Source organism: Ranitomeya imitator, chromosome 3 (assembly GCF_032444005.1).
Source record: "Ranitomeya imitator isolate aRanImi1 chromosome 3, aRanImi1.pri, whole genome shotgun sequence".
Taxonomy (NCBI): domain Eukaryota; kingdom Metazoa; phylum Chordata; class Amphibia; order Anura; family Dendrobatidae; genus Ranitomeya; species Ranitomeya imitator.
In genome coordinates, this window is record NC_091284.1 from 116712393 (window position 1) to 116738620 (window position 26228).

Genomic DNA, 26228 nt, shown 5'->3' on the forward strand with positions numbered 1-26228 from the left:
AAGGCAACTTTAGCAGGTACGATTACCGATACTGAATGTGGCTAACAGAAGCCCATTAGCCCTTACTATAGCTGAAGTGTAAAGGTACCGTCACACTTAGCGACGCTGCAGCAATACCGACAACGATCCGAATCGCTGCAGCGTCGCTGTTTGGTCGCTGGAGAGCTGTCACACAGACCGCTCTCCAGCGACCAACGATGCCGGTAACCAGGGTAAACATCGGGTAACTAAGCGCAGGGCCGCGCTTAGTAACCCGATGTTTACCCTGGTTACCATCCTAAAAGTAAAAAAAACAAACACTACATACTTACCTACAGCCGTCTGTCCTCCAGAGCTGTGCTCTGCACTCCTCCTGTACTGTCTGTGTGAGCACAGCGGCCGGAAAGCAGAGCGGTGACGTCACCGCTCTGCTTTCCGGCTGACCGACGCTCACAGACAGTACAGGAGGAGAGCAGAGCACAGCGCTGGAGGACAGACGGCTGTAGGTAAGTATGTAGTGTTTGTTTTTTTTACTTTTAGGATGGTAACCAGGGTAAACATCGGGTTACTAAGCGCGGCCCTGCGCTTAGTTACCCGATGTTTAGCCTGGTTACCAGTGAAGACATCGCTGAATCGGTGTCACACACGCCGATTCAGCGATGTCTGCGGGGAGTCCAGCGACGAAATAAAGTTCTGGACTTTCTTCCCCGACCAGCGACAGCACAGCAGGGGCCTGATCGCTGCTGCCTGTCACACTGGACGATATCGCTAGCCAGGACGCTGCAACGTCACGGATCGCTAGCGATATCGTCTAGTGTGACGGTACCTTTAGGCTATGTGCACAGGTTCAGGATTTCTTGCAGAAATTTCCTGAGAAAAACCTAAAATTTTCTGCAAGAAATCTGCATGCGTTTTTTGCGCGATTTTAACACTTTTTTGGTGCGGTTTTTTGGCAGATTTTTCCGGACACTTCCCTATGCATTATAAAGTGGGAAATAAACAAAAAATCCACAAAATTAATGAACATGCTGCGTTTTTTACCACGATGCGTTTTTTTCCCGAAAAAAAAAACGCATCATGTGCACAAAAATTGCGGAATTCATTCTAAATGATGGGATGCATAATGTATGCTGTTTTTTGCGGTGTTATTAGCGTTTTTATAGCGAAAAAACCAGGGCTGTGGAGTCGGAGTCGAAGTTAGTTTTGGTTGAAATCGGAGTCGGTAGAAATGGACCGACTCCGACTCCAGCTTTAAAAATTTTTTATTAATATTTCATAATTGAACTTTCATATGAATTTTATAAATATTACTCAAATATATATGTTCTATCAAACTATGAACAACAGTGATAAGCAGTTCTGCTGGAGATAGAGACATTTCTTAAGGTACCGTCACACATAACGATATCGTTGCTTTTTGTGACGTAGCAACGATATCGTTAAGGAAATCGTTATGTGTGACAGCGACCAACGATCAGGCCCCTGCTGGGAGATCGTTGGTCACTGAGGAAAGTCCAGAACTTTATTTCGTCGCTGGACTTCCCGCTGACATCGCTGGATCGGCGTGTGCGACACCGATCCAGCGATGTCTTCACTGGTAACCAGGGTAAACATCGGGTTACTAAGCGCAGGGCCGCGCTTCGTAACCCGATGTTTACCCTGGTTACCAGCGTAAACGTTAAAAAAACAAACACTACATACTTACCTTCAGCTGTCTGTCCCCGACGCTGTGCTTCTCTGCACTCCTCCTGCATCCCGTGTCAACGCCAGCCAGCCGGAAAGCAGAGCGGTGACGTCACCGCTCTGATTTCTGACCGGCGCTGACCGTGCAGAGTAAAGCAGAGCGCCGGAGGACAGACAGCTGAACGTAAGTATGTAGTGGTTTTTTTTTTAACGTTTACGCTGGTAACCATGGTAAACATCTGGTTACTAAGCGCGGCCCTGCGCTTAGTAACCCGATGTTTACTCTGGTTACCGGGGACCTCGGGATCGTTGGTCGCTGGAGAGCTGTCTGTGTGACAGCTCTCCAGAGACCAAACAGCGACGCTGCAGCGATCGACATCGTTGTCGGTATCGCTGCAGCGTCGCTTAGTGTGATGGTACCTTTACTTCTTGTGTGTCACTGTTCTCCACTGCCCTTATCTAATCTTATACTTGGTTAACCTCATGCTACCCCAACCCCCCTACTTACAATGTATGAAACTGAAAGTGAAAATGTGTTGCAAATTCTTAGTAGTAAAGCTCCTCCTCTAGACTAGATGTTTGGTGTGCGTCTTCCAAGCATCTCACAGCTGCTACTCAGAAGAGGAAGACTGTAAGAAGTATTATCCTTTCAATAAACTTTGCATCAATTAACTGTGAGTACATGAGGAACAACAGTATTACTGACCACTAGATCAGTTGTACGACCTGGCAATAATTTTGTACAATTGTTTTTAGGAAAAACAATTGTCATTTGGATTGTGAATGCAGAATTAAAAACCTGAGAATGTTAAAGAAGCGTCACATTAAATCAGCTGTATTTGAACATTTCACCATCACTCAAGATAGAAAACATTATGTCTGTCAGTGTATGACAAATGATCCAGACGAAAACAAATGCTGTGAAGCCAAGATCAGTGCATATTCAAGCAAAGATAAAAATGCTCCTACCAGAGCTTCTAATCTAAAGAGACATTTACAGCGCTTTCATCCAGAAGTACTGAAAGCAGTGGATGAGAAAGACTGCATCCAAACCAATGAACCAGTGCCCAGCTCTTCCAGCCAAACAAAGGAGCAGAGAACTTTGCAGCCATCAGTTGCAAGATATTTTGTCAGTTACAAAGTTACTGTGACAATGACAATAGATACTTTTAAAAAACAGATCATAGAGCTTGTTGTGAAGGATAGTGTGCCTATTATTTTCACGACCAGCTTTTATGTGTCTGAATGGGGAAATGGCCCGCAAGCTTGGTGTTTCTCTGGAGAGAGAGAGTATTAGAAAATTAGTAATCGAAGAAGCTTTTAAACAAAAGGAAGAACTTAAAAAAAACTCTCAAGGGACGCTTTCTGTTTCTTAAAATGGATGCCTGCACATGTCACAGAGTGAACTATTTTGCCATCAATATCCAATTTGTTTGTGTCAAAAATGAAATAGTTACCAAGACATTGGCAGTAAAAGACACCAAATCTCATCACACCAGTGAGTTTCTCCAGGTCTTGGTGAAAAAGGTTCTGCAAGACTATGAACTTAAAAAAGAGCAAGTTCTTTCTGTCGTAACTGACAATGCTTCAAATATGATAAGTACTATTAAGCTAATGAATGAGAGTAATGATGGTGACCAGCAGCTAGAAGAACATTCTGGGTTCACAGACACAGAAATGTTTGAAATAAGAGGAGCACAGTATTGTAACTGAGGAGCAAACTAAAGTTGCTTCAGATGAACAGCAGCATGATAGTTTAGATCTTGCTGAAACTGTCAATACGTTCTTTCCTTCATCACATGCGCTGTGTTGTGCATATGCTACAGCTGGCTATAAGAGACAGTCTGCAAGAAGGACATGCTGCTGCACTGATTGGCAAGGTGAGAAAATTGGCTACTGTTGCCAGAACCCCTAAAGTTGACTCAATTTTGAAGAGACGTGCTGGAAAAGGGGCAATTATTGATCAAGCCACACGATGGGGCAGTACTTACTTAATGATTCAGCGCTTGGTTGAACTGAAAACCTTTCTTGTAGACATGGCTAACCCTCAACTGACGCTAAATGAAAGTCAGTGGAATCAGGTGACTGAGCTGGAAAAATTGCTAGAGCACCCATTTACAGTGACTAAAAAATTACAAGCAGAGGATGTAACTCCAGGTATTTTCTTAAAGGAGTGGAAGAACCTGATGTTTTGCCTGTCCCAAAGAGGAGGGTTAATTGCAAGTGGCATTGCTACATCAATGAAACGGAGAGAGGAGCCGAGCTACTTTTACAAACTAACATTCTTTTGGCAGCTGTTTATGTAAACCCAATGCATCGGATTCTTCTAGATGATCAACAGCTAACTAAAGGAAAAGAAGCTCTGTTTGAAATAGCAGTAAGGATGAAAGGGTTGCAGAACAGTCAGGAGGAACAAGAAGAATTTGGTCGCCCTGTTGTGAATTCTGTGGCTGAGTTCACTTCTGTGGTCACAAGTGGTATTGCAGTCTCTGGGCTTCCTCCCTCAGGTGTTTTGGTGAGCTCGTTGGCTGCCTTGCTATTTAGCTCCACCTGAGTCTGTCTTCCTTGCTCCTTGTCAATGTTCCAGTGTTGGATCTGAGCTTCTGCATCTTTCCTTGGGCCTGCTGCTCTGCTAGATAAGTGCTTCTAGTTTGTTTTCTGTTTTTTTCTGTCCAGCTTGCTATTGTCTTTTGCTGGAAGCTCTGAGAAGCAGAGGGGTGCACCGCCGTGCTGTTAGTTCGGCACGGTGGGTCTTTTTGCCCCTTTGCGTGGTTTTCGTTTTAGGGTTTTTTGTAGACTGCATAGTTCTCTTTGCTATCCTCGCTCTGTCTAGAATATCGGGCCTCACTTTGCTGAATCTATTTCATTCCTACGTTTGTCTTTTCATCTTGCTAACAGTCATTATATGTGGGGGGCTGCCTATTCCTTTGGGGTATTTCTCTGAGGTAAGTCAGGCTTGTATTTCTATCTTCAGGCTAGTCAGCTCCTCAGGCAGTGCCGAGTTGCATAGGTAGTTGTTAGGCGCAATCCACTGCTGCTTATAGTTGTGTGAGGATAGATCAGGTACTGCAGTCTACAGAGATTCCACGTCTCAGAGCTCGTCCTATTGTTTTTGGTTATTGCCAGATCTCTGTATGTGCGCTGATTACTGCACGCTGTGTTGCCTGATTGCCAGCCATAACAGTACAAGGAGCCACACCAATGATTCCCAATAGAGGGAAAAAAGAAATCCTGACATCATTTTTTTTTCTTAGCTCTGTCTTCAGTCTTTTTTTTCCCCTAGACATTAGAGTGCTTCAGGACACAGCTGTGGACATGGATATTCAGGCTCTGTGCTCCTCAATGGATAATCTCGTTGTAAATGTACAAAAGATTCAAGATACTATTGATCAGAAATCGATGCTAGAACCAAGAATTCCGATTCCTGATTTGTTTTTTGGTGACAGAACTAAGTTCCTGAGCTTCAGAAATAATTGTAAGCTATTTTTGGCCTTGAAACCTCATTCTTCTGGTAATCCTATTCAACAGGTTTTGATTATTATTTCTTTTTTGCGCGGCGACCCACAGGACTGGGCGTTTTCTCTTGCACCAGGAGATTCTGTATTGAGTAATGTTGATGCATTTTTCCTGGCGCTCGGATTGCTTTACGATGAGCCTAATTCAGTGGATCAGGCTGAGAAAAATCTGCTGGCTTTATGCCAGGGTCAGGATGATGTAGAAGTATATTGTCAGAAATTTAGGAAATGGTCAGTACTCACTCTGTGGAATGAATCTGCACTAGCGGCTTTGTTCAGAAAGGGTCTCTCTGAAGCTCTTAAGGATGTAATGGTGGGATTTCCTATGCCTGCTGGTTTGAATGAGTCTATGTCCTTGGCCATTCAGATCGGTCGTCGCTTGCGCGAGCGTAAATCTGTGCACCATCTGGCGGTACTGCCTGAGAGTAAACCTGAGCCTATGCAGTGCGACAGGACTATGACTAAAGTAGAACGGCAAGAACACAGACGTCTGAACAGACTGTGTTTCTATTGTGGTGATTCTACTCATGCTATTTCTAATTGTCCTAAACGCACTAGGCGGTTCGATAGCTCTGCCGTTATTGGTACTGTACAGTCCAAATTCCTTTTGTCCATTACCTTAATGTGCTCTTTGTCATCGTATTCTGTCATGGCGTTTGTGGATTCAGGCGCTGCCCTGAATCTGATGGATTTGGATTATGCTAAACGTTGTGGATTTTTCTTGGAGCCTTTGCGGTGTCCTATTCCGTTGAGAGGAATTGATGCTACACCTTTGGCCAAGAATAAGCCTCAGTACTGGGCCCAGCTGACCATGTGCATGGCTCCTGCACATCAGGAAGTTATTCGCTTTCTGGTACTGCATAATTTGCATGATGTGGTCGTGTTGGGGTTGCCATGGCTACAAACCCATAATCCAGTATTGGATTGGAACTCTATGTCGGTAACCAGCTGGGGTTGTCAGGGAGTACATGGTGATGTTCCATTTTTGTCTATTTCGTCATCCATTCCTTCTGACATCCCAGAGTTCTTGTCGGACTTTCAGGATGTATTTGAAGAGTCCAAGTCTGATGCCCTACCTCCGCATAGGAATTGTGATTGTGCTATCGATTTGATTCCTGGTAGTAAATTCCCTAAGGGTCGTTTATTTAATTTGTCCGTACCTGAACACACCGCTATGCGCAGTTATGTGAAGGAGTCCCTGGAGAAGGGACATATTCGCCCATCGTCGTCACCATTGGGAGCAGGGTTCTTTTTTGTAGCCAAGAAGGATGGTTCGCTAAGACCGTGTATTGATTACCGCCTTCTTAATAAGATCACTGTTAAGTTTCAGTATCCCTTGCCATTGATTTCTGACTTGTTTGCTCGGATTAAGGGGGCTAGTTGGTTTACTAAGATTGATCTTCGTGGTGCGTATAATCTGGTGAGAATCAGGCAGGGAGATGAATGGAAAACGGCATTTAATACGCCCGAGGGTCATTTTGAGTATCTGGTGATGCCGTTCGGACTTGCCAATGCTCCATCTGTTTTTCAGTCTTTTATGCATGACATTTTCCGTGAGTATCTGGATAAATTCTTGATTGTTTACTTGGATGACATTTTGATCTTCTCAGATGATTGGGAGTCTCATGTGAAGCAAGTCAGAATGGTTTTCCAGGTACTGCGTGCTAATTCCTTGTTCGTGAAGGGATCAAAGTGTCTCTTCGGTGTGCAGAAAGTTTCATTTTTGGGGTTCATCTTTTCCCCTTCTACTATCGAGATGGATCCGGTTAAGGTTCAGGCCATCCAGGATTGGACTCAGCCGACATCTCTAAAAAGTCTGCAGAAATTCCTGGGCTTTGCTAATTTTTATCGTCGCTTCATCTGTAATTTTTCTAGCATTGCCAGACCATTGACCGATTTGACCAAGAAGGGTGCTGATTTGGTTAATTGGTCTTCTGCTGCCGTGGAAGCTTTTCAGGAGTTGAAGCGTCGTTTTTGCTGTGCCCCTGTGTTGTGTCAACCTGATGTTTCTCTTCCGTTCCAGGTCGAGGTTGATGCTTCTGAGATTGGTGCAGGGGCGGTTTTGTCACAGAGAGGTTCTGGTTGCTCAGTGTTCAAACCATGTGCTTTCTTTTCCAGGAAATTTTCTGCTGCTGAGCGTAATTATGATGTGGGCAACCGAGAGTTGCTGGCCATGAAGTGGGCATTCGAGGAGTGGCGTCATTGGCTTGAGGGTGCTAAGCATCGCGTGGTGGTATTGACTGATCATAAGAACTTGACTTATCTCGAGTCTGCCAAGCGCTTGAATCCTAGACAGGCCCGTTGGTCGTTATTTTTTGCTTGTTTTGATTTTGTGATTTCATACCTTCCGGGCTCTAAAAATGTGAAGGCGGATGCTCTGTCTAGGAGTTTTGTGCCCGACTCTCCGGGGTTATCTGAGCCGGCGAGTATCCTCAAGGAAGGAGTCATTGTGTCTGCCATCTCCCCTGATTTGCGGAGAGTGTTGCAGAAATTTCAGGCTAATAAACCTGATCGTTGTCCGGCCGAGAAACTGTTCGTCCCTGATAGGTGGACTAGTAAAGTTATCTCTGAACTTCATTGTTCGGTGCTGGCCGGTCATCCAGGAATCTTTGGTACCAGGGAGTTGGTTGCTAGATCCTTCTGGTGGCCATCTCTGTCACGGGATGTGCGTGCTTTTGTGCAGTCCTGTGGAATTTGTGCTAGGGCTAAGCCCTGCTGTTCACGTGCCAGTGGGTTGCTTTTGCCCTTGCCGGTCCCGAAGAGGCCTTGGACACATATTTCGATGGATTTCATTTCTGACCTTCCCGTTTCTCAAAAAATGTCGGTCATTTGGGTGGTCTGTGATCGCTTTTCTAAAATGGTCCATCTGGTGCCCTTGGTTAAATTGCCTTCCTCCTCTGATTTGGTGCCTTTGTTCTTCCAGCATGTGGTTCGTTTACATGGCATTCCTGAGAATATTGTTTCTGACAGAGGTTCCCAGTTTGTCTCGAGGTTCTGGCGAGCCTTTTGTGGTAGGATGGGCATTGACCTATCTTTCTCCTCGGCCTTCCATCCTCAGACTAATGGCCAGACCGAACGAACCAATCAGACCTTGGAAACATATCTGAGATGTTTTGTTTCCGCTGACCAGGATGATTGGGTGTCATTTTTGCCGTTGGCTGAGTTCGCCCTTAATAATCGGGCCAGCTCGGCTACCTTGGTCTCTCCATTTTTCTGCAATTCTGGGTTCCATCCTCGTTTCTCTTCAGGACAGGTTGAGTCTTCGGACTGTCCTGGTGTGGATTCTGTGGTGGACAGGTTGCAGCAGATCTGGACTCAGGTAGTGGACAATTTGACCTTGTCCCAGGAGAAGGCTCAGCTTTTCGCTAATCGCAGACGCCGTGTGGGACCCCGACTTCGTGTTGGGGATTTGGTTTGGTTATCTTCTCGTCATATTCCTATGAAGGTTTCCTCTCCTAAATTTAAACCTCGTTTTATTGGTCCGTATAGGATTTCTGAGATTCTCAATCCGGTGTCTTTTCGTCTGACCCTCCCAGACTCCTTTTCCATACATAATGTATTCCATAGGTCGTTGTTGAGGAGATACGTGGCACCTATGGTTCCATCTGTGGAGCCTCCTGCCCCTGTTTTGGTGGAGGGGGAATTGGAGTATATTGTGGAGAAGATTTTGGATTCTCGTGTCTCTAGACGGAAACTCCAGTATCTGGTCAAATGGAAGGGTTATGCTCAGGAAGATAATTCCTGGGTTTTTGCCTCTGATGTCCATGCCCCAGATCTTGTTCGTGCCTTTCATGTGGCTCATCCTGGTCGGCCTGGGGGTTCTGGTGAGGGTTCGGTGACCCCTCCTCAAGGGGGGGGTACTGTTGTGAATTCTGTGGCTGAGTTCACTTCTGTGGTCACAAGTGGTATTGCAGTCTCTGGGCTTCCTCCCTCAGGTGTTTTGGTGAGCTCGTTGGCTGCCTTGCTATTTAGCTCCACCTGAGTCTGTCTTCCTTGCTCCTTGTCAATGTTCCAGTGTTGGATCTGAGCTTCTGCATCTTTCCTTGGGCCTGCTGCTCTGCTAGATAAGTGCTTCTAGTTTGTTTTCTGTTTTTTTCTGTCCAGCTTGCTATTGTCTTTTGCTGGAAGCTCTGAGAAGCAGAGGGGTGCACCGCCGTGCTGTTAGTTCGGCACGGTGGGTCTTTTTGCCCCTTTGCGTGGTTTTCGTTTTAGGGTTTTTTGTAGACTGCATAGTTCTCTTTGCTATCCTCGCTCTGTCTAGAATATCGGGCCTCACTTTGCTGAATCTATTTCATTCCTACGTTTGTCTTTTCATCTTGCTAACAGTCATTATATGTGGGGGGCTGCCTATTCCTTTGGGGTATTTCTCTGAGGTAAGTCAGGCTTGTATTTCTATCTTCAGGCTAGTCAGCTCCTCAGGCAGTGCCGAGTTGCATAGGTAGTTGTTAGGCGCAATCCACTGCTGCTTATAGTTGTGTGAGGATAGATCAGGTACTGCAGTCTACAGAGATTCCACGTCTCAGAGCTCGTCCTATTGTTTTTGGTTATTGCCAGATCTCTGTATGTGCGCTGATTACTGCACGCTGTGTTGCCTGATTGCCAGCCATAACATCGCCCTGCCACATCTTCACCCTCATCAACTGATGAAGAATTTAATTTAGAAAAATATTTGGATCCCAAGGACCGTGCAAAACGTTCCCGCATAGAAGTCATCCCCATCAAAGAACACAGCCAGTACATTTCAGCAGAATTTTTCATGTGCACTAAAAGAAATTGAGAAATTTGACCGTTCATCAACAATAACAGTGCAACAAGCGATTCCTCTGTATCCTGACATTGTCAGAGATGTTGCCCGAGTGGTTACTGCTTTGCCACCAACCCAAGTTAGTGTAGAGAGGTCGTTCTCTGCTCTCAAAATAATTAGATCAGATTTGAGGGCATCCATGAAGGAGGATCTGACAGAGGCAATACTTTTTCTGAGGACAAATTTATAGATTTCTTCTTATTAACTGCATAACAGTGTTTATTGCATATTTACTTACAAGAGTTTATAAAAGTTTATAAAAGTTATTTGCTATATTCTAATTGTATTCTAATAAATATAGTTTTTGCTCTAAGTGGTCTGATTACTTATATGATGGTGAGAAACTGAATAAGCACGATGTTAATATTTGACAACAGTAAATTTATTGTTATGAATTGGCCATTTATAAAGGAGTCGGAGTCGGAGTCGGAACCTGATAAAATCCAGGAGTCGGAGTCGCAACTGTGGCTTACCGACTCCACAGCCCTGGTAAAACTCGAAAAAAACACGAAAAATCAGCAACGTCTACACATAGCCTAAAGTGTTCAGATTTTATTTTCTATTCTACTTTGATTATAAGTATTCCTTATATCTGGAAGGAGTTTGTATGTTGTTCCTCTGTTTGCGTGGGTTTCCTCCAATTTCCTCCCACAATCCAAAGACATACTGATAGGGAATATAAATTGTGAGCCCCAATGAGGACAGTGGTGACAGTATCGGTTAAAGCTGCGCAATATGGTGGCGCTCTATAAGTAAGTAAAATAAATAAAATATTGATTTACCTTTTCTGTGGTGTGGGTAACTAGAGCAGAGGATATCTGTGGAAAAGTGTGACATGAGAGCTGTATACTAGAGGTCCCCTGCTGATAATGACATATACTAGAATAGTCCAGTGGATGGATGATAACAGAAGTCCATGCCAGGTCCTCTGCCATCCGCCACACTCCATACACCCTCATAATACAGAATATGCGGAGGTGAGGGCTAATGACGCAGATTACCTGTCTACACTGTGTAACGGTAATGTATTTATAGCCTTTTTCTTTAATTTTCAATAGGGACGGCTCATTCTGTCGAATAAGGTGGCTCGCACAATTGCGTTTTTCTATACACTCTTCTTGCATTGTCTGGTGTTCCTGGTAAGTAACAGAAACTATTATCAAGTTCCTGGTAATAAAACAATAATACTAATATTGAGGCTTTCTTCTTAGTGAAGGTATATGTGGCAGTTCTTTCCCTAGTGGTTTAGGTACTTTGCTCTTTATTACCATTCTGTGCTTTTTGTAAAATCAATCATTTTATGCACTGACTTCTTCGTGAGCTTACAGTGGGTTGGTGCTTATGTAAAGCAATTAATCCTAAAGGGACTCTGTCAGCACAAAACGACTAATCAGACCAAGTTCAGGAGTTCGTATGGCTATAAAAACAGACCTTTTGTTTCCATTCCTGTGTTTGCCAGAATTTCTCCTTTCATTCAAATATACTAATGAGGTGTCCAGTGCACCCTGGGCGTGGCCAAGCAGTTCAGTGCCTTTCCCCCAGTGCACCCTCGGTGTGGCCAAGTGCACCCTGGGCGTGGCCAAGCAGTTCAGTGCCTTTCCCCAGTGCACCCTCGGCGTGGCCAAACAGTTCTGTGCCTTTCCCCAGTGCACCCTGGGTGTGACCAAGCAGTTCTGTGCCTTTTCCGCAGTGCACCCTGGGTGTGGCCAAGCAGTTCTGTGCCTTTCCCCCAGTGCACCCTGGGTGTGGCCAAGCAGTTTAGTGCCTTTCCGCCCAGGGCACCCTGGGTGTTGCCAAGCAGTTCTGTGCCTTTCCCCCAGTGCACCCTCGACGTGGCCAAGCAGTTCTGTGCCTTTCCCCCAGTGCACCCTGGGCGTGGCTAAGCAGTTCTGTTCCTGTCCCCCCCAGTGCACCCTGGGCATGGCCAAGCAGTTCAGAGCCTTTCCCCCAGTGCACCCTCGGGGTGGCCAGGCAGTTCTGTGCCTTTCCCCAGTGTACCCTGGGCGTGGCCAAGCAGTTCTGTGACTTTTCCCCCAGTGTACCCTGGGCGTGGCCAAGCAGTTCTGTGCCTTTCCCCCAGTGCACCCTGCTTGTGGCCAAGCAGTTTAGTGCCTTTCCGCCCAGTGCACCCCGGGCGTGGCCAAGCAGTTCAGTGCCTTTCCGTCCAGTGCACACTGGGTGTGGCCAAGCAGTTCGGTGCCTTTCCTCCTTCTTGTTTTTCATCTATCTCCACCCCCTTTTTCCTTGACTGACCGTTCTGGTTTAACAAAGAAGGATAGAGGTGACCTGAAAAAAAACTTTTCATATTGCAGAGCTGAGAATAATACTCACATAGCCAACAGTAGAGCTATTAAATTACAGGCAATTATATAATAATCACAACCAAACGCAGTGACAATTATATTATTATTAAGATCTTTTTAGAGATATGCTTTACTAATGTCTTCATACAAGGAAAAGAACAGGTCTGTTGAGGTTACACAGCCAAATCTTGACTGCTCTTTAAAGACTCTGAGTAAATAATGGAGGATAAGATGGGTCCCCCTATGTATAAGTCACAGTTGTGAGGTACAGCAGCTGCAATTATGGAAATAGGAACGTCAGAATGAAACTTTGCCAGAGAAATCCAGGGGCCATCCCGCATTACTGCTTTTCATTCCAGGCATTGTAGGGGAACACAACGTTATCCCACCACCTATTTATATGCCATCTATGTCCATCCTATTCCCCCCATACAGATTAGACTAAAGTCGGCCAAAGGACGGAATCTGCTGACATTCTAGTGTGCATGGGAGTGACAGACAGATTATTGCTGGGGAAGGTAAGGATTAAGCATGTCTGGTTGCGGACTGCTGATCCCTTCCTTCTTCCTGAGATAAGCCGCCGCCAGAGATGTCCGGCAGCTGCTCTTTCATAGAGAACACGGGAGCACTTAGCCGAGCGAGTGCTCCTGTGCATGGGAGAGACTATTGAGATATGTGCTGGCCAAACGGTCGGCTATACTACCAATCAAAGGTGTTTGAGGGGCTTAAGGGTTTAATTCTTACATTAATACTGAATACAAATACACATTATCTATTTATTTATTAGGTCCTGTACAAAACTGCTTGGAGTGAAAGTGTGGGAAGAGATTGTGCCGCCTATTGCGCAAAGAAGTAAGTAAATGTCAGTCTGGGGAGATCTTACTGCTTTTGGTTTTGCATTTAGAAAACTTTCTTATACAGGTATAGACATGTAGAATTATACATTTTAGTCTGTATTATTTTTACTCTTTCCTACATCCCTGTAACAATCTTACATAATTGGTAGAAGCTAAAATGGTGACCCTCGTAGTCTGTGATGACTTGAAAGCTTAGCTGACCTACATATGTCATGACATAACGAATGTATATCACAATAGCTACTTTAAAGGGAATATGTCATCAGGTTTTTCTATATAATATGAGAGCAGCATGATATAGGGGCTGAGAGTGTGATTCCAGCAATGTGTCACTTACTGGGCTGCTTGGTGCAGTTTTGATAAAATCACTGTTTTCTCTCCTGTAGATGAAGCAGTGCTCTGAATGCTGAGCCCTGTATAATCCAGCCCACTCCCCTAATTGGCAGCTGTTATGACCTGGTGGTAAGGACAATAATGGACCTGGTGGTTAAGAGCACACGGAATGACCTGATAGTTACTAATAATATAGGACGAGCTCTGAGACGTGGGAACTCTGCTGACCGCATTCCCTAATCCTATCACACACACTAGAAATAGCCGTGGATTGCTCCTAACGCTCCCTATGCAACTCGACACAGCCTAAGAAACTAGCTAGCCCTAGAGATAGAAAAATAAAGCCTACCTTGCCTCAGAGAAATTCCCCAAAGGAAAAGGCAGCCCCCCACATATAATGACTGTGAGTAAAGATGAAAATTACAAACACGGAGATGAAATAGATTTAGCAAAGTGAGGCCCGACTTACTGAACAGACAGAGGATAGGAAAGGTAACTTTGCGGTCAGCACGAAAAACTACAAAAAGACCACGCAGAGGGCGCAAAAAGACCCTCCGCACCGACTCTCGGTGCGGAGGCGCTCCCTCTGCGTCCCAGAGCTTCCAGCAAGCAAGACAAAAATCAAAATAGCAAGCTGGACAGAAAAATAGCAAACCAGAGAAAAACAAGCAGGAACTTAGCTTCTGCTGGGAAGACAGGTCACAAGAACGATCGAGGAGAGAACTAGACCAATACTGGAACATTGACAGGTGGCATGGAGCAAAGATCTAAGTGGAGTTAAATAGAGCAGCCAGCTAACGAATTAACCTCGTCACCTGTGGAAGGAAACTCAGAAGTCGCAGCTCCACTCACAACCACCAGAGGAAGCCCATGGACAGAACCAGCCGAAGTACCATTCATGACCACAAGAGGGAGCTTGACAACAGAATTCACAACAGGCAGCTTTCTGTATACAGTATACATTCTCAGCTAGCTTCCAATCAGAGGTGGTGGCGGGTTAACACAAACTAGCTGGACTACCTTGCATGAGACAGCTAGTCCTTCAGTGACACTCTCCTGCTGATAAAACACTGATTGTATTGAAACTACAGCAAGCTGCTGAGCAAGTGACACATCCCCGGAATCAGGGTCTCTGGTCCTACATTATGCTGCTCTCAGAATAAGTAGTAAATATCTGCTAACAGAATCCCTTTAATATAGGGTTTTGGATATTAAAAGGTTAAAAATAGGATAACCTGCAGCCAAGGCACAATATCAAGGTCATTGTTCACAGATTCCATGCATTTGGTCTCCGTACCTTTACACTGGGAAGGTATGAACATTACAGTTAGGCACATGAGATTGATCCTATGAAGTATATGCTGTAAATAAGGCAATGAGGGATTTCCTAGCACATACAGTACTCATGTCATCATGATACCACTGTTACTGAGATTACATGCTTCCTTACATTTCCCACTGGAAATATTCATGCATCCAAAAAAGTACGCTTTACAAACAATTTCCTCTTATTTTTTACTATTCATGCTGATGAAAATATATATAAAAAACACAGAAGTATGGAGTATAGGATTGTGTCACCATTAGAGCTCAGAATATTAACTTAAAGCATTATCAAAGCATTATACCATCCTATAAATAAAAAAAAACGCCTAAACGATGGTGCCCTCTCGGCCAACAGGGGGCATACCTCTAGGCCTAACCATATAAACCTAAAACAACATTGAACGCACCAGACAAATCAAGTGATACCTAGATCCAAAAGATCATACTAGAAATGGTCATTGACCAGAAGTCTGTCATGAAAAAATAGAGGTATAAAGATAATATGCAAAAAATAGTTTATTAAAGTATTAAATATACAAGAACATGCTATAAATAATCACAATATATAGACAAAAGGTGTAAGGGAAAAGACAACAGCTAAAAGATAGTATATAAAGATGGCAAAAAACAATGCTGAAGATGACATGAAAAAATCCGAGCACCCTACTCTGACAGCATGCCAACAAGTACTAAATGATCATACTAGGGTAACACTCCTAAATGTGCACAGAATATTGAAATGAGTGAACCCCCGTAGTCACACCCTGTACATAATAAAGAGGCAGGGAATGCTTAACATAGTCCAGGCAACGCAGTTATGCATGCAATGTGTATAACAAAAATGATGTACCGTTACCTTGGGACATGTTGGCGATAAATTACAAGGTGCTGCCTGCAGAGAGGGAAGCCTCGACGCGCGTTTCACCTGTAGTGGCTTCGTCAGGTGGCATAGTATGATCTTTTGGATCTAGGTATCTCTTGATTTGTCTGGTGCATTCAATGTTGTTTTAGGTTTATGCCGTCCTATAAATGTCCATTACACTGAAACCCTATCCATGCTCCGTGCGATGTAGTCAGATGCTGAAGCTTCAAACAATATGTGATGTCAAACAAGGAATCTGGGACTATGGACGTGGATTGCTCTTCTCACTGACTGCGGTTAGCGCCCCTCATCAAAACAGTAGATACATGTCCCCATAGATTCTTAAAGTTGTGTTTGGAGTCATCATATTAGAAAATTACATTTTGAGCAATTTTCCAATATAATATTGTATGGGAACAGAATCATTTACAAGTAGAAACATTTTTGATAATTAAACGGGACTATCTAATTCTCCCAAGAATACACGTGTCATTTATAGCACCATGTCCTCTGGAAATGGCATTTGCTCAGGATGTCATAAAGCATGTCAAGATTGATGTCACTTGATGATGGGCAGCATAATGAAACAATACCCGCGTTATTGCCACCGTGTTTGTTTTACTCTGAAATAGTATAACTAGTCTGGCAGGGCAGGGAGATGTCGTGGGGGACATTCCTCAGACTAGTCATCCAAGACACAAAGGCCCCGATTCATCAAGACCGGCAGTTTTCTTGCTGGTCTTGAAGAGGGGGCATGGTGGAGTCTTGATTCATGAAGAGGTGATTGCCTCTTCATGAATCTGGAGTGTCTGACTAGTGGCGTGCGCCACACCAGAAATCTTACTCTAGTCCGGGACTGGAGTGAGATTTCTGGAGTACAGAATGCCACAGCATGCATTAGATGATCTGTGGCATCAAGCCCCCGTCCCATCCCAGCACCGCCCATTTGGACAGAGTTGGAAGAAACTGGCATGTATACACCAAAAGTCACAAAATTTTGCCGCAACTCCCAAGTTATGCCAAAAGCTTGCAACTTTTGAAACCTTGCATGCAACTTTTTTTTTTTTTTTTTTTTTACAAAAAAGCTTTGATAATTCGGGGCCATAGTACCCAACCGACTGTTCAGAGTACGTTTTCTCTGAAGAACTGCAGCATTGCAGAGCAAAACACAAACTGCTGCGGTAACACAGCCAGTGTCTGATTATGCTGCCTGTGGTTAAGGCAGTATGAAACTCATGTCAGGATCCACTTAAAGAGCAGGATTCACACAATAAAGGATGCTCTCACTGGTGTATATATTTGGCTTAGGTTTTTAGGCCCTCACCTGGCATCACATATAGCTGGTTGAGGGGAAAATAAAAACAAAAAGGAGCATTCTCTAGGGTGCAATATGTTTGTACATGAATTACAAGGTAAACTGGTAAGCAAAAGGGAAAAAAGTACATGGTTGTGGTAAAATTAGGCACAGCTTTGTCTTGTACCTGTCTGAGTTTTCTGTAGCCCTGAGTGGAGAACAGTTGCGGCACCAATCGGAAGCGACACTTTTTTCTCTCGGGAGGAGTAAGTGTTAGCAGTGATACTGGATCTGGAAGACTGCAAAGACCAACATTTTAACCCTTCCCAGTGACGCTCATCCCGCTATCTTTTGCCCAATAACACACATCATGAATTCCTTCATTGGATTTGGGTCTGCCACAGATTTGATTTCAAATTCGACCATTAATCCAGTTGAAGTTGTAACTTATCACTGCAATTGAAGCAATATGCCAATCCACGGACTCCTGGTGAGAAAGTCAGCCATCAAGTCCACCACTTTATCTCCATAGTAACCATCAGCCGCCAAGGAGGAGTCTGTGTACGTTTACATGGAGCGCTGACCTCCACCCAACAAAAGCATCACCTCTAGTCTTTTTTCCAAACCTCACAGAAAATGTGTAGCCCAATTTTGATTTAATGCCGCTAGTTACCTAAATTCTTCCCTCATGGGCAAAAGGAATCTAAAAAGACATAACCGCTAAATTAAGAGGCTTGTGACCTGTGATATCTAATGATTTTCACGGACCTAAAAACCTAAAGGCAGGCCACCTTAATGGCTCCAGTAAACTTGATGACCACACAGACCCGAAAATTAGTCATCGGCAAGTATGAGATAATAAGATTGTATCTGGTTTAGTGAAGGGTAAAGTATTATTATTATTATTATTATTATTATTAAAGTACTCAATAGTGAGGCTGCTGCCTGTATAAATCAATCTAGTTTACACTATTCAAGGTTATCCATGTACCTTGACCACAACAGTCTGTCTTGAAAGTATGTATGCAACGCCATCCAGAGTCATTTGCTACCTTTAAACCAAAAAAACTGCTTGAACACCTAAATCCATATTAATCTTCATAATAAACACAATTTTATTAAATACACCAATCCAAATTTACACAAGACATGATAAAAAACATATAACAAATTAAAAAACACAAGGGGAGCAGGGCACCAAACGTAGTACAAATATAATTAATGGTAGAAAAAAGAAAAAATTCGCTCCATAATCAATATTATAATCAATAAAGTGCTGTATATGTAGCAAATCCAGATGATACTGGTACGCAAAGAGGAGCACTTAGTACTTAATAGTTTATAATCTGTTAATCAATAAGGTGTCATATACATAATAAATCCAAATAATACATATTAGATCCAGATGGTGCTGGTAAGCAAAAAGGAGTGCTCAGTGCTCAAAAATGTATAATCTATTAATCAATAAGGTGCCATATACATAATAAATCCAGATAATACTGGTGAGCAAAAAAAGCACTCAGTGCACACATAGCAAAATGTACATACCGTATATGCCCATAAATATTGTAAAGTGCCAAAGTGCAAACAGTAATCAATAACCTTGTCCATAAAAAGTAGTAGTAAGGCATATATCTGCATATACTAACCGGAATTCATCTTAAGCGTGGTGCCACTGCTACCCCCCACTCCAACGCGCGTTTCACATGTTGCTTCGTCAGGGCATTTTACAATATTTATGGGCATATATGTACATTTTGCTATGTGTGCACTCAGTGCTTTTTTTGCTCACCAGTATTATCTGGATTTATTATGTATATGGCACCTTATTGATTAATAGATTATACATTTTTGAGCACTGAGCACTCCTTTTTGCTTACCAGCACCATCTGGATCTAATATGTATTATTTGGATTTATTATGTATATGACACCTTATTGATTAACAGATTATAAACTATTAAGTACTGAGTACTCCTCTTTGCGTACCAGTATCATCTGGATTTGCTGCATATACAGCACTTTATTGATTATTATATTGATTATGGAGTGAATTTTACTTTTTTCTACCATTAATTATATTTGTACTATGTTTGTTGCCTTGCTCCCCTTGTGTGTTTTTAAATTTGTTATATGTTTTTTATCATGTCTTGTGTAAATTTAGATTGGTGTCTTTAATAAAATTATGTTTATTATGAAGATTACTTTTGTGTATTATGTGGTTAATATGGATTTAGGTGTTCAAGCAGTTTTTTTGGTTTGAAGATTTGGTTGTCTACTTGAACAAGATTTTGATTATATAATTGATAGGTTATTTTTTACTCCTATTTTTTGGTTTATCATTTGCTACCTTTTGCCTGATTCTTATAAAATTTTAATGATGGGACAAGGTTCCAGAGTGATATGGATCAGAAATAAGAAGACAAAGACGACTCAAAAGGTAAAGAATAAAACAGATGATCTCTGTGTCCTGGAGGAATTTTATTAATTCTGAATATGAAATTGGACATCTATGTCCTTGCATAATCTATTCCTCATCAACCATACAGCTTGGTGGCTATTAGCTTTGTAGAAACATCTGACCTGTCCCTCAGTGGAATATGGAGACTAAGGGTACCGTCACACAGTGGCATTTTGATCGCTACGACGGCACGATCCGTGACGTTCCAGCGATATATCCGTGACGTTCCAGCGATCTCGCAGTGTCTGACACGCTCCTGCGATCAGGGACCCTGCTGAGAATCGTACGTCGTAGCAGATCGTTTGAAACTTTCTTTCGTCGTCTAGTGTCCTGCTGTGGCGGCATGATCGCATGGTGTAACAAAGGTGTGCACGATATTGTATACGATGTGCGCATAGTAACCAACGGCTTCTACATCGCAAATACGTCGTGAAATTATCGCTCCAGCGTCGTACATTGCAAAGTGTGACAGCAGTCTACGACGCTGGAACGATATTGTTACGATGCTGGAGCGTCACGGATCGTGGCGTCGTAGCGATCAAAATGCCACTGTGTGACGGTACCCTAACTCCTGGTGACTTATGCTGAGAAACTACCACAATCCCATTTACCTCCAAATGCTTTTGTCCCCAATGTCAACCTGATTATATCTCAGCCAACTCACAAAATTCACTCCACACCTTACAATGATATTCTTATTGGCAAGTGATAACAGGAATTATTTACCAGTCCCCATAGGTTGCTGTTGGCACAGTAAACCATTCGGCATCCCTTCTGACAGTAGCTCACAAATCTTCTGCTCCAGAAACTAAAAAGAAAGTCAGGAATTACGTCAGTGACATGGCAGAAACTAAACTAAATGTTATATTTCACATACTACAACACCAAATGGTGCAACAATGTCCAATCTGGAAGGGAGGAGAAAGGTTATACAAAAGCCGGCAATGTCAGATTGGCAGTGCACTCATATATCCGGTAACCCCCAAAATTCTGCCTCAAAGCTCAACTGAAGCTATATAAATACTCCAATACACAACACAACTCCTAAAGATTTGCCCCAAAACTTAATGAAACTGGATGCATCCGCAGCCATTGTGACCATTATAGAGGAGGAGGAAAGAACTTAACGCCCAAGTCCAAGTGAGATGTTAGAAATCTGGTCAAGTGGACGCAATATTCAGTTCTATATTTAGTTAAAGCGCAGTGTTAATGTTAACTAAATAATAATAAAAAGAATAAAAAGACAACAGAAACCACATAAAATGCATATCTCAAAGTTTTATGAATAGGGGCCGATGCAACATATGCAATTGTTCAATTGCTTTAATATCTACTTATACAAGTCTACAATGTATAAGCTCAATGAAAACCATGAAGATTGAAACGTTGCTGTTTTTTCACATTTGGAGGAGTGACATTTTTTTTCTGCTTTTCCACTCTTTGGTGAGTGCAGTCATTACTCAATATTGGCTGGATATTTACACCACATGGATTCTTGTGCAGTTTCTTGACTCCGTCGCTCTTTTTGCCCTGAGAGTGCTGCAAATAACTCTTGTTTTCTGAAAAGCTGTATGAACACTTAACCTTTATAATCCGGACACTGACGGTGATCTGATCTATCTTTGATTTTATACCAACTACTTCTGTTAATAACCAATCTCGACACCGCTTTGCTTCCAAGATCAGAACCTTCAGGTTTTTATCACTGTCTTGACCTACTTATATTGCTCCATTAAAAGTCATTTGAAAAACCCCTTACTGTTCAGGGAAGGCTAAAAGTATATGTACACAGTGTCTTATAGATGCCTGTGCACCCACATAGCATTTGAAACTGAACATGCATCAGGAAAATGCCAGCGGTGTTTTTCCTGAAATGTCTTTTTTTTTTTTTTTCGTTTTTGTGCCTTTTTTTTTTTTCATTTTACGTATAAAATAGTGGCAGCCTAAAAGCAAGCGTCACCTGAAGAATGGTCAGGTTACTTATTTTAGTTGCCTCTCTTCTTTCGAAGACTGCTGCAGTTAATAGAAGTTACAAAAGACTAACATATATACAACAAGTTGTTTTGGCTGGTGGAATCCACATGAAAAAAGATGCCATGTGCACGTACCCTAAAAGTTGAAACCATTGTCAAGATCCAAATGCTTGTAAAGCTTATCACAGGGCAACCTAAAATGCACCAAAAAAACCCACATATCAAAAGCTTAATTCAATGGCACTGGTGTCCTGGGTTCAAATCCCACCTAGGACAACATCTGCAAGGAGTTTGTTTGTTCTCCCCATGTTTGCGTGGGTTTCCTCCGGGTTCTCCGCTTTCCTCCCACATTCCGAAGACATACTGATAGGGAATGTAGATTGTGAGCCCCATCGGGGACAGTGATGATAATGATGTCTGTAAAGTGGTGCTGTGGAATATAATGGTGCTATATCAGTGAGCAAAATAAATAAATAACATAGTGGGCATGAGTTTTCATGAAATCACATCCACTTTGCTTGAACTGTCAAATGCAGCAGATTTTCTATATAAAAAAAATTCAGGAAAAAAAACAGCAATATTTTTCCATATCTTTGTTTTTCACAATGTTTAACATTCTGATTAAAATACAATATTATATAATGAAAACATTTCAGCATGATTACGTATGTGGTATAGGCACAGTCACGTAGAAAAGTGAAAGTCCTTATATGCGGGAGGGGTGCACAACTGAAAACCTGAGATGGATTACAATACTAAATTGCCATAATTCATGGCAAGCAGCGACATGTCCGCATTTAATCAATATATCACAAATCCCGAGTGTTGTGCGTACACCTTGTTTTAGTGAAAGTATCCACCCAGAACTAATTATGTGAAATTGCACAAGCGAAAGTCGCTGCCGTCTTTTTACTAAAAAAGCGGAGGTGTCAGAAGCCGACCTGGCAGCATGAATTTATTAATATGTAACTTACACAAATATCAATATATTACTGCATAATAGCCTAAATGTATTACTTTGTAATTTTTTTTGCAAAATAGAAATACACATGAGAGTTTTTCTGCTATTACATTGTCATTTTAATTACATCTGGTAATAGCCTCCAGTAATCCTCTACTTGATCTTTCACTTTTAGATACTCCGACCATTTGCACAAATTCCATGAGAACGGAGAGAACGGAGCCATGTGGCAGGAGTAGAGAATCTTCAAGACGGGGGCGTCCTAATCCCCCTAGGACCAAATGACCGGATGTATTTTTATAGGCTGCTTTCCCTGACCCATGCATTATGCACAGCTGCTTGACCTAGACTAGCTTTACAATAGAGGAAAGTGGCAGACACCGGAGCGGAGAAAATGTTCTTCTTATACATATTTAACAAGGCGACTATCCATTTACCCTTTGCTCTCACTTGGTACTAAGTCAATAGCAGGATTTCACTAGGAGGCTCTTCTTATGATTTTAACATCCCTTGGATTGAAAACATGGCATAAAAGCCAGTCTGTACATTGCAGGTAGTTTATATGTCTAGTCATTGTACGGCAGTAGACGATCAGCACTACACATATGTTTGTATTGTCAGAGACATCATTAATGAGGATTGCATATTTCCAGCCTATTATGTATGACATGGTCGAAAGTGCTAGAACTTTGTATATTAGTATAATAAAGCCAACACAGTGTACATAATGAGAATGAAGAATATGCAGTTTCCCATATCTTAAATTCCAGCATTATAAGATGTATGAGCCCGCCATGGACCCTTAGTAGCTATTGCTAGTACGCAGTCTGCAGTTGTGTTATTTTTTTTCTTAAAGATGACCTATCTTTTCCCATAAAGATGGCAAAGTGCAGCTGTTCTGAACCTGGTATTGTTTTTTTTGTCCCTGCACCTTTCAATTCTTGAGTTATGGCCCCCTCTTCCCAGTTGGTAAACCTTCACTTTTCAGAGGGTGTGTTCCTCAACTCGTCTCTGTGGGAGTCTTCTTGAGGACCACGCCCAGTTGACTAACAAGACTAGATTCATATACAGTGAAGATAAGCCTTATTTTGGGAATGGAGAGATACAGGAGCAAAAGGAAAAAAAAAACTCCAGAGTCAGAGGAACACCAGCATTTACACCTGGTAAGAAATGATATTTATGGCAAGTGATAGGTCATTCTTAAATAAAGGGGTTGTACCAAGTTGATCGTGATATTGGATAACTTTCCGATTCCTGTAGGTCCACCCGCTGGGACCCCCACCTGATCATGACAACTGGAGCTTTGAAGAGCTCTGTGTGAATGAAGTGGCGGTCGATCATGTGCGCATCCACTCCATTAATCATTAATGGGGGTGCTGAAGACCCACTGAAGGCTGCACTCGGCTATCTGTGGTAGTCCTATACAGAATAAATGGAGAATAGGTGAGCATTATTGACCACCATTTCATTCACATGGCTTTTTTCAGAGCCCCTTTTATTGGTTCCTGTGTCTGCCATAATAAAATGTGTACAATTACTTGGGAATTGCAAGCCTGAAAGTCCATTTACCATCTCCGATACCATCCATGGCAATTTATCATTTTTGAAACCTGCCCTTTACTGGTGACAAAGCATTGACGGGGTTATGTATAATTGGGTGGGTATAGTAAGACGATAATCAATAGCATGGTTCATTAGGAAAAGTTTATCGACAGCGGACTTCTCTCCTAATAGAGAAATAATCAATAATTAGTCGGATGGATGATTATTTTTGTTGCATGTTTGGGACAGGTTTTAATTAAAATGCAAATCAATTTCTTCTATAAATGCAAATTGGTTATCTTATTTTCTCATAAATCACTTTTTCTCTGAACTAACAGAATATTACCGTATATATATATATATCTAAACCATAGCTTCACGGGAGGTTGACTTTACCATAAAGATATCATAAGACACATTGGAGCAGGGTAGCGAATATGCAGCATTACTTTAATCATATAGATATTACTTGTCTCTGTTAATGCTCTTGAACATTACGGATACATATGGAATGCAGCTGGATATAGGTTCCTCTTAGGTTTCTTTAAATTTAAATGTGATTGTTTTTCTTGATTATACGTACTTTTCTGTATTGATGACAAGCCCTCCTGCTGTAAGACATTGAAATAGATTTACAAGAAGGACGATATGGCCTGTCTCGTCTCCCTAACTGCATGTCGATATTAGAAATCAATCATCTGATATTTCTGGTTTGCTCAAATAAATGAAATATGATGTTATTTAGAAAGTTAAAATTTATATTGAAATATAATAAAGTTTGGGTTTGGAAGCTGCGATCTTGTCCTACTTTTACTTACAGTGAGATTTATTATTGTTCATTATTTTGTGTTAACTGCAATTATTATTTTTTAGACTCAAAGGGATTGTCTCATGAGGACAACTCTTATGGATAGCAGAGCCAAATATTACATTGTTGCCCAATCAATTGAATGTAATACTACATTTGCTCTAGCACTTCATGGAAAGTGTGTAACTATAGAAAAATATAACTGCTGATAACAAGGGTTTCTGTCTTTTTTAGAGAACTCATCAGATTGATTCAAAACCCTCTTTAAATTGCTTAATTGTTAAATACAAAATTTTTAAGCAGTTAGTACCCTTTAGGCTATGTGCCCACGATCAGGAAATAGCAGCGTTTTGGATGCAGCGTATTTTTGTTATGTCCAAAACACTGCGTTCTAATCACACAGTAAAATCTGCATGTGTACAGTGAACCACGAAGATTTACCGCATCTAGTGCTTGGCTATGGATGAGACTGCGCAGAGTTTCCGCTGCAGATAATTGACATGCTGCAGCTCGTAAACCCACACCGCGGGTGAGTTTACGCTGCGTTAAATAGAAGCCCAGTGGGTATGGGATTTTTAACCCCTTAGTGACCGAGCCAAATTTTTGAAATCTGACCAGTGTCACTTTATGTGGTAATAACTCTGCAACGCTTCAACAAATCCCAGTGATTTTGAGATTGTTTTTTCGTGACACATTATACTTTATGATAATGGTAAATTTAGTTCAACATTTTTTGTGTTTATTTATAAAAAATATAAAAAATTTGAGAAAAATGTTAAAAAATTAGCAATTTTCTAAATTTGAATGATTATCCCTTTAATCCAGATAGTCATACAACAGCAAACCATTAATAAATAACATTTCCCACATGTCGGCTTTACATCAGCACCATTTGTAAAATGTTATTTTATTTTGTTAGCATTTTAGGAGGTTTAAAAATGTAGCAGCAATTTTTCATTTTTTCAAAGAAATTTACCACATTTATTTTTTAAGGGACTTATCCATGTTTGAAGTGACTTTAGGGGTCTCATATATTGGGAAACCCCCAAACGTAATACCATTTTAAAAACAGCACCCCCTGACATATTGAAAACTGCTGTCAGGTAGTTTATTAACCCTTCAGGTGCTTTACAGGAATTAATGCAAAGTGACATGACAGAAATGAAAATGTGTATTTTTACCACCTAAATGTTGCTAACTTCTAAACAGATTACTACAGCCGTCAGACTGTAAGGCCGCTATTTGGTCATGAATTGCCATCGCAAACATCAGGACAACAAAATCATGATCTGAGGGCACCAATTGGGATAAAGAAGAAGCCCCCACACTCTGTTAACCATTTATAATGATGTAGTCACTATTGACAGCAGCATCTAAGGGGTTAAACAGATTTAGAAGGTGCAAACACTGATCATGGCTGATACAGCAAGTTGTCAGCTATAGTGTACAACCAACAGATGCTGGATTGTCATCTGTATGGGGAGGCCATTCTCTTATATGTCAGGTCAGTTAAAAGACGTATTGGCGG

The 26228-nt window shown here is 42.0% G+C and overlaps 1 protein-coding gene across 1 annotated transcript in view; it reads left to right on the forward strand.

Annotated features, from left to right (window-relative positions):
- Positions 1 to 24686, forward strand: part of CUX1 (cut like homeobox 1) — a 484034-nt gene extending 459348 nt beyond the window's left edge. The window contains exons 21-23 of the mRNA XM_069761315.1: positions 11040 to 11120; positions 13072 to 13136; positions 22526 to 24686. Coding sequence (XP_069617416.1) covers positions 11040 to 11120; positions 13072 to 13136; positions 22526 to 22589 — 210 coding nt within the window. The 3' untranslated portion in view covers positions 22590 to 24686. The remainder of the gene's footprint in view (positions 1 to 11039; positions 11121 to 13071; positions 13137 to 22525) is intronic.
- Positions 24687 to 26228: the final 1542 nt, after the last annotated feature.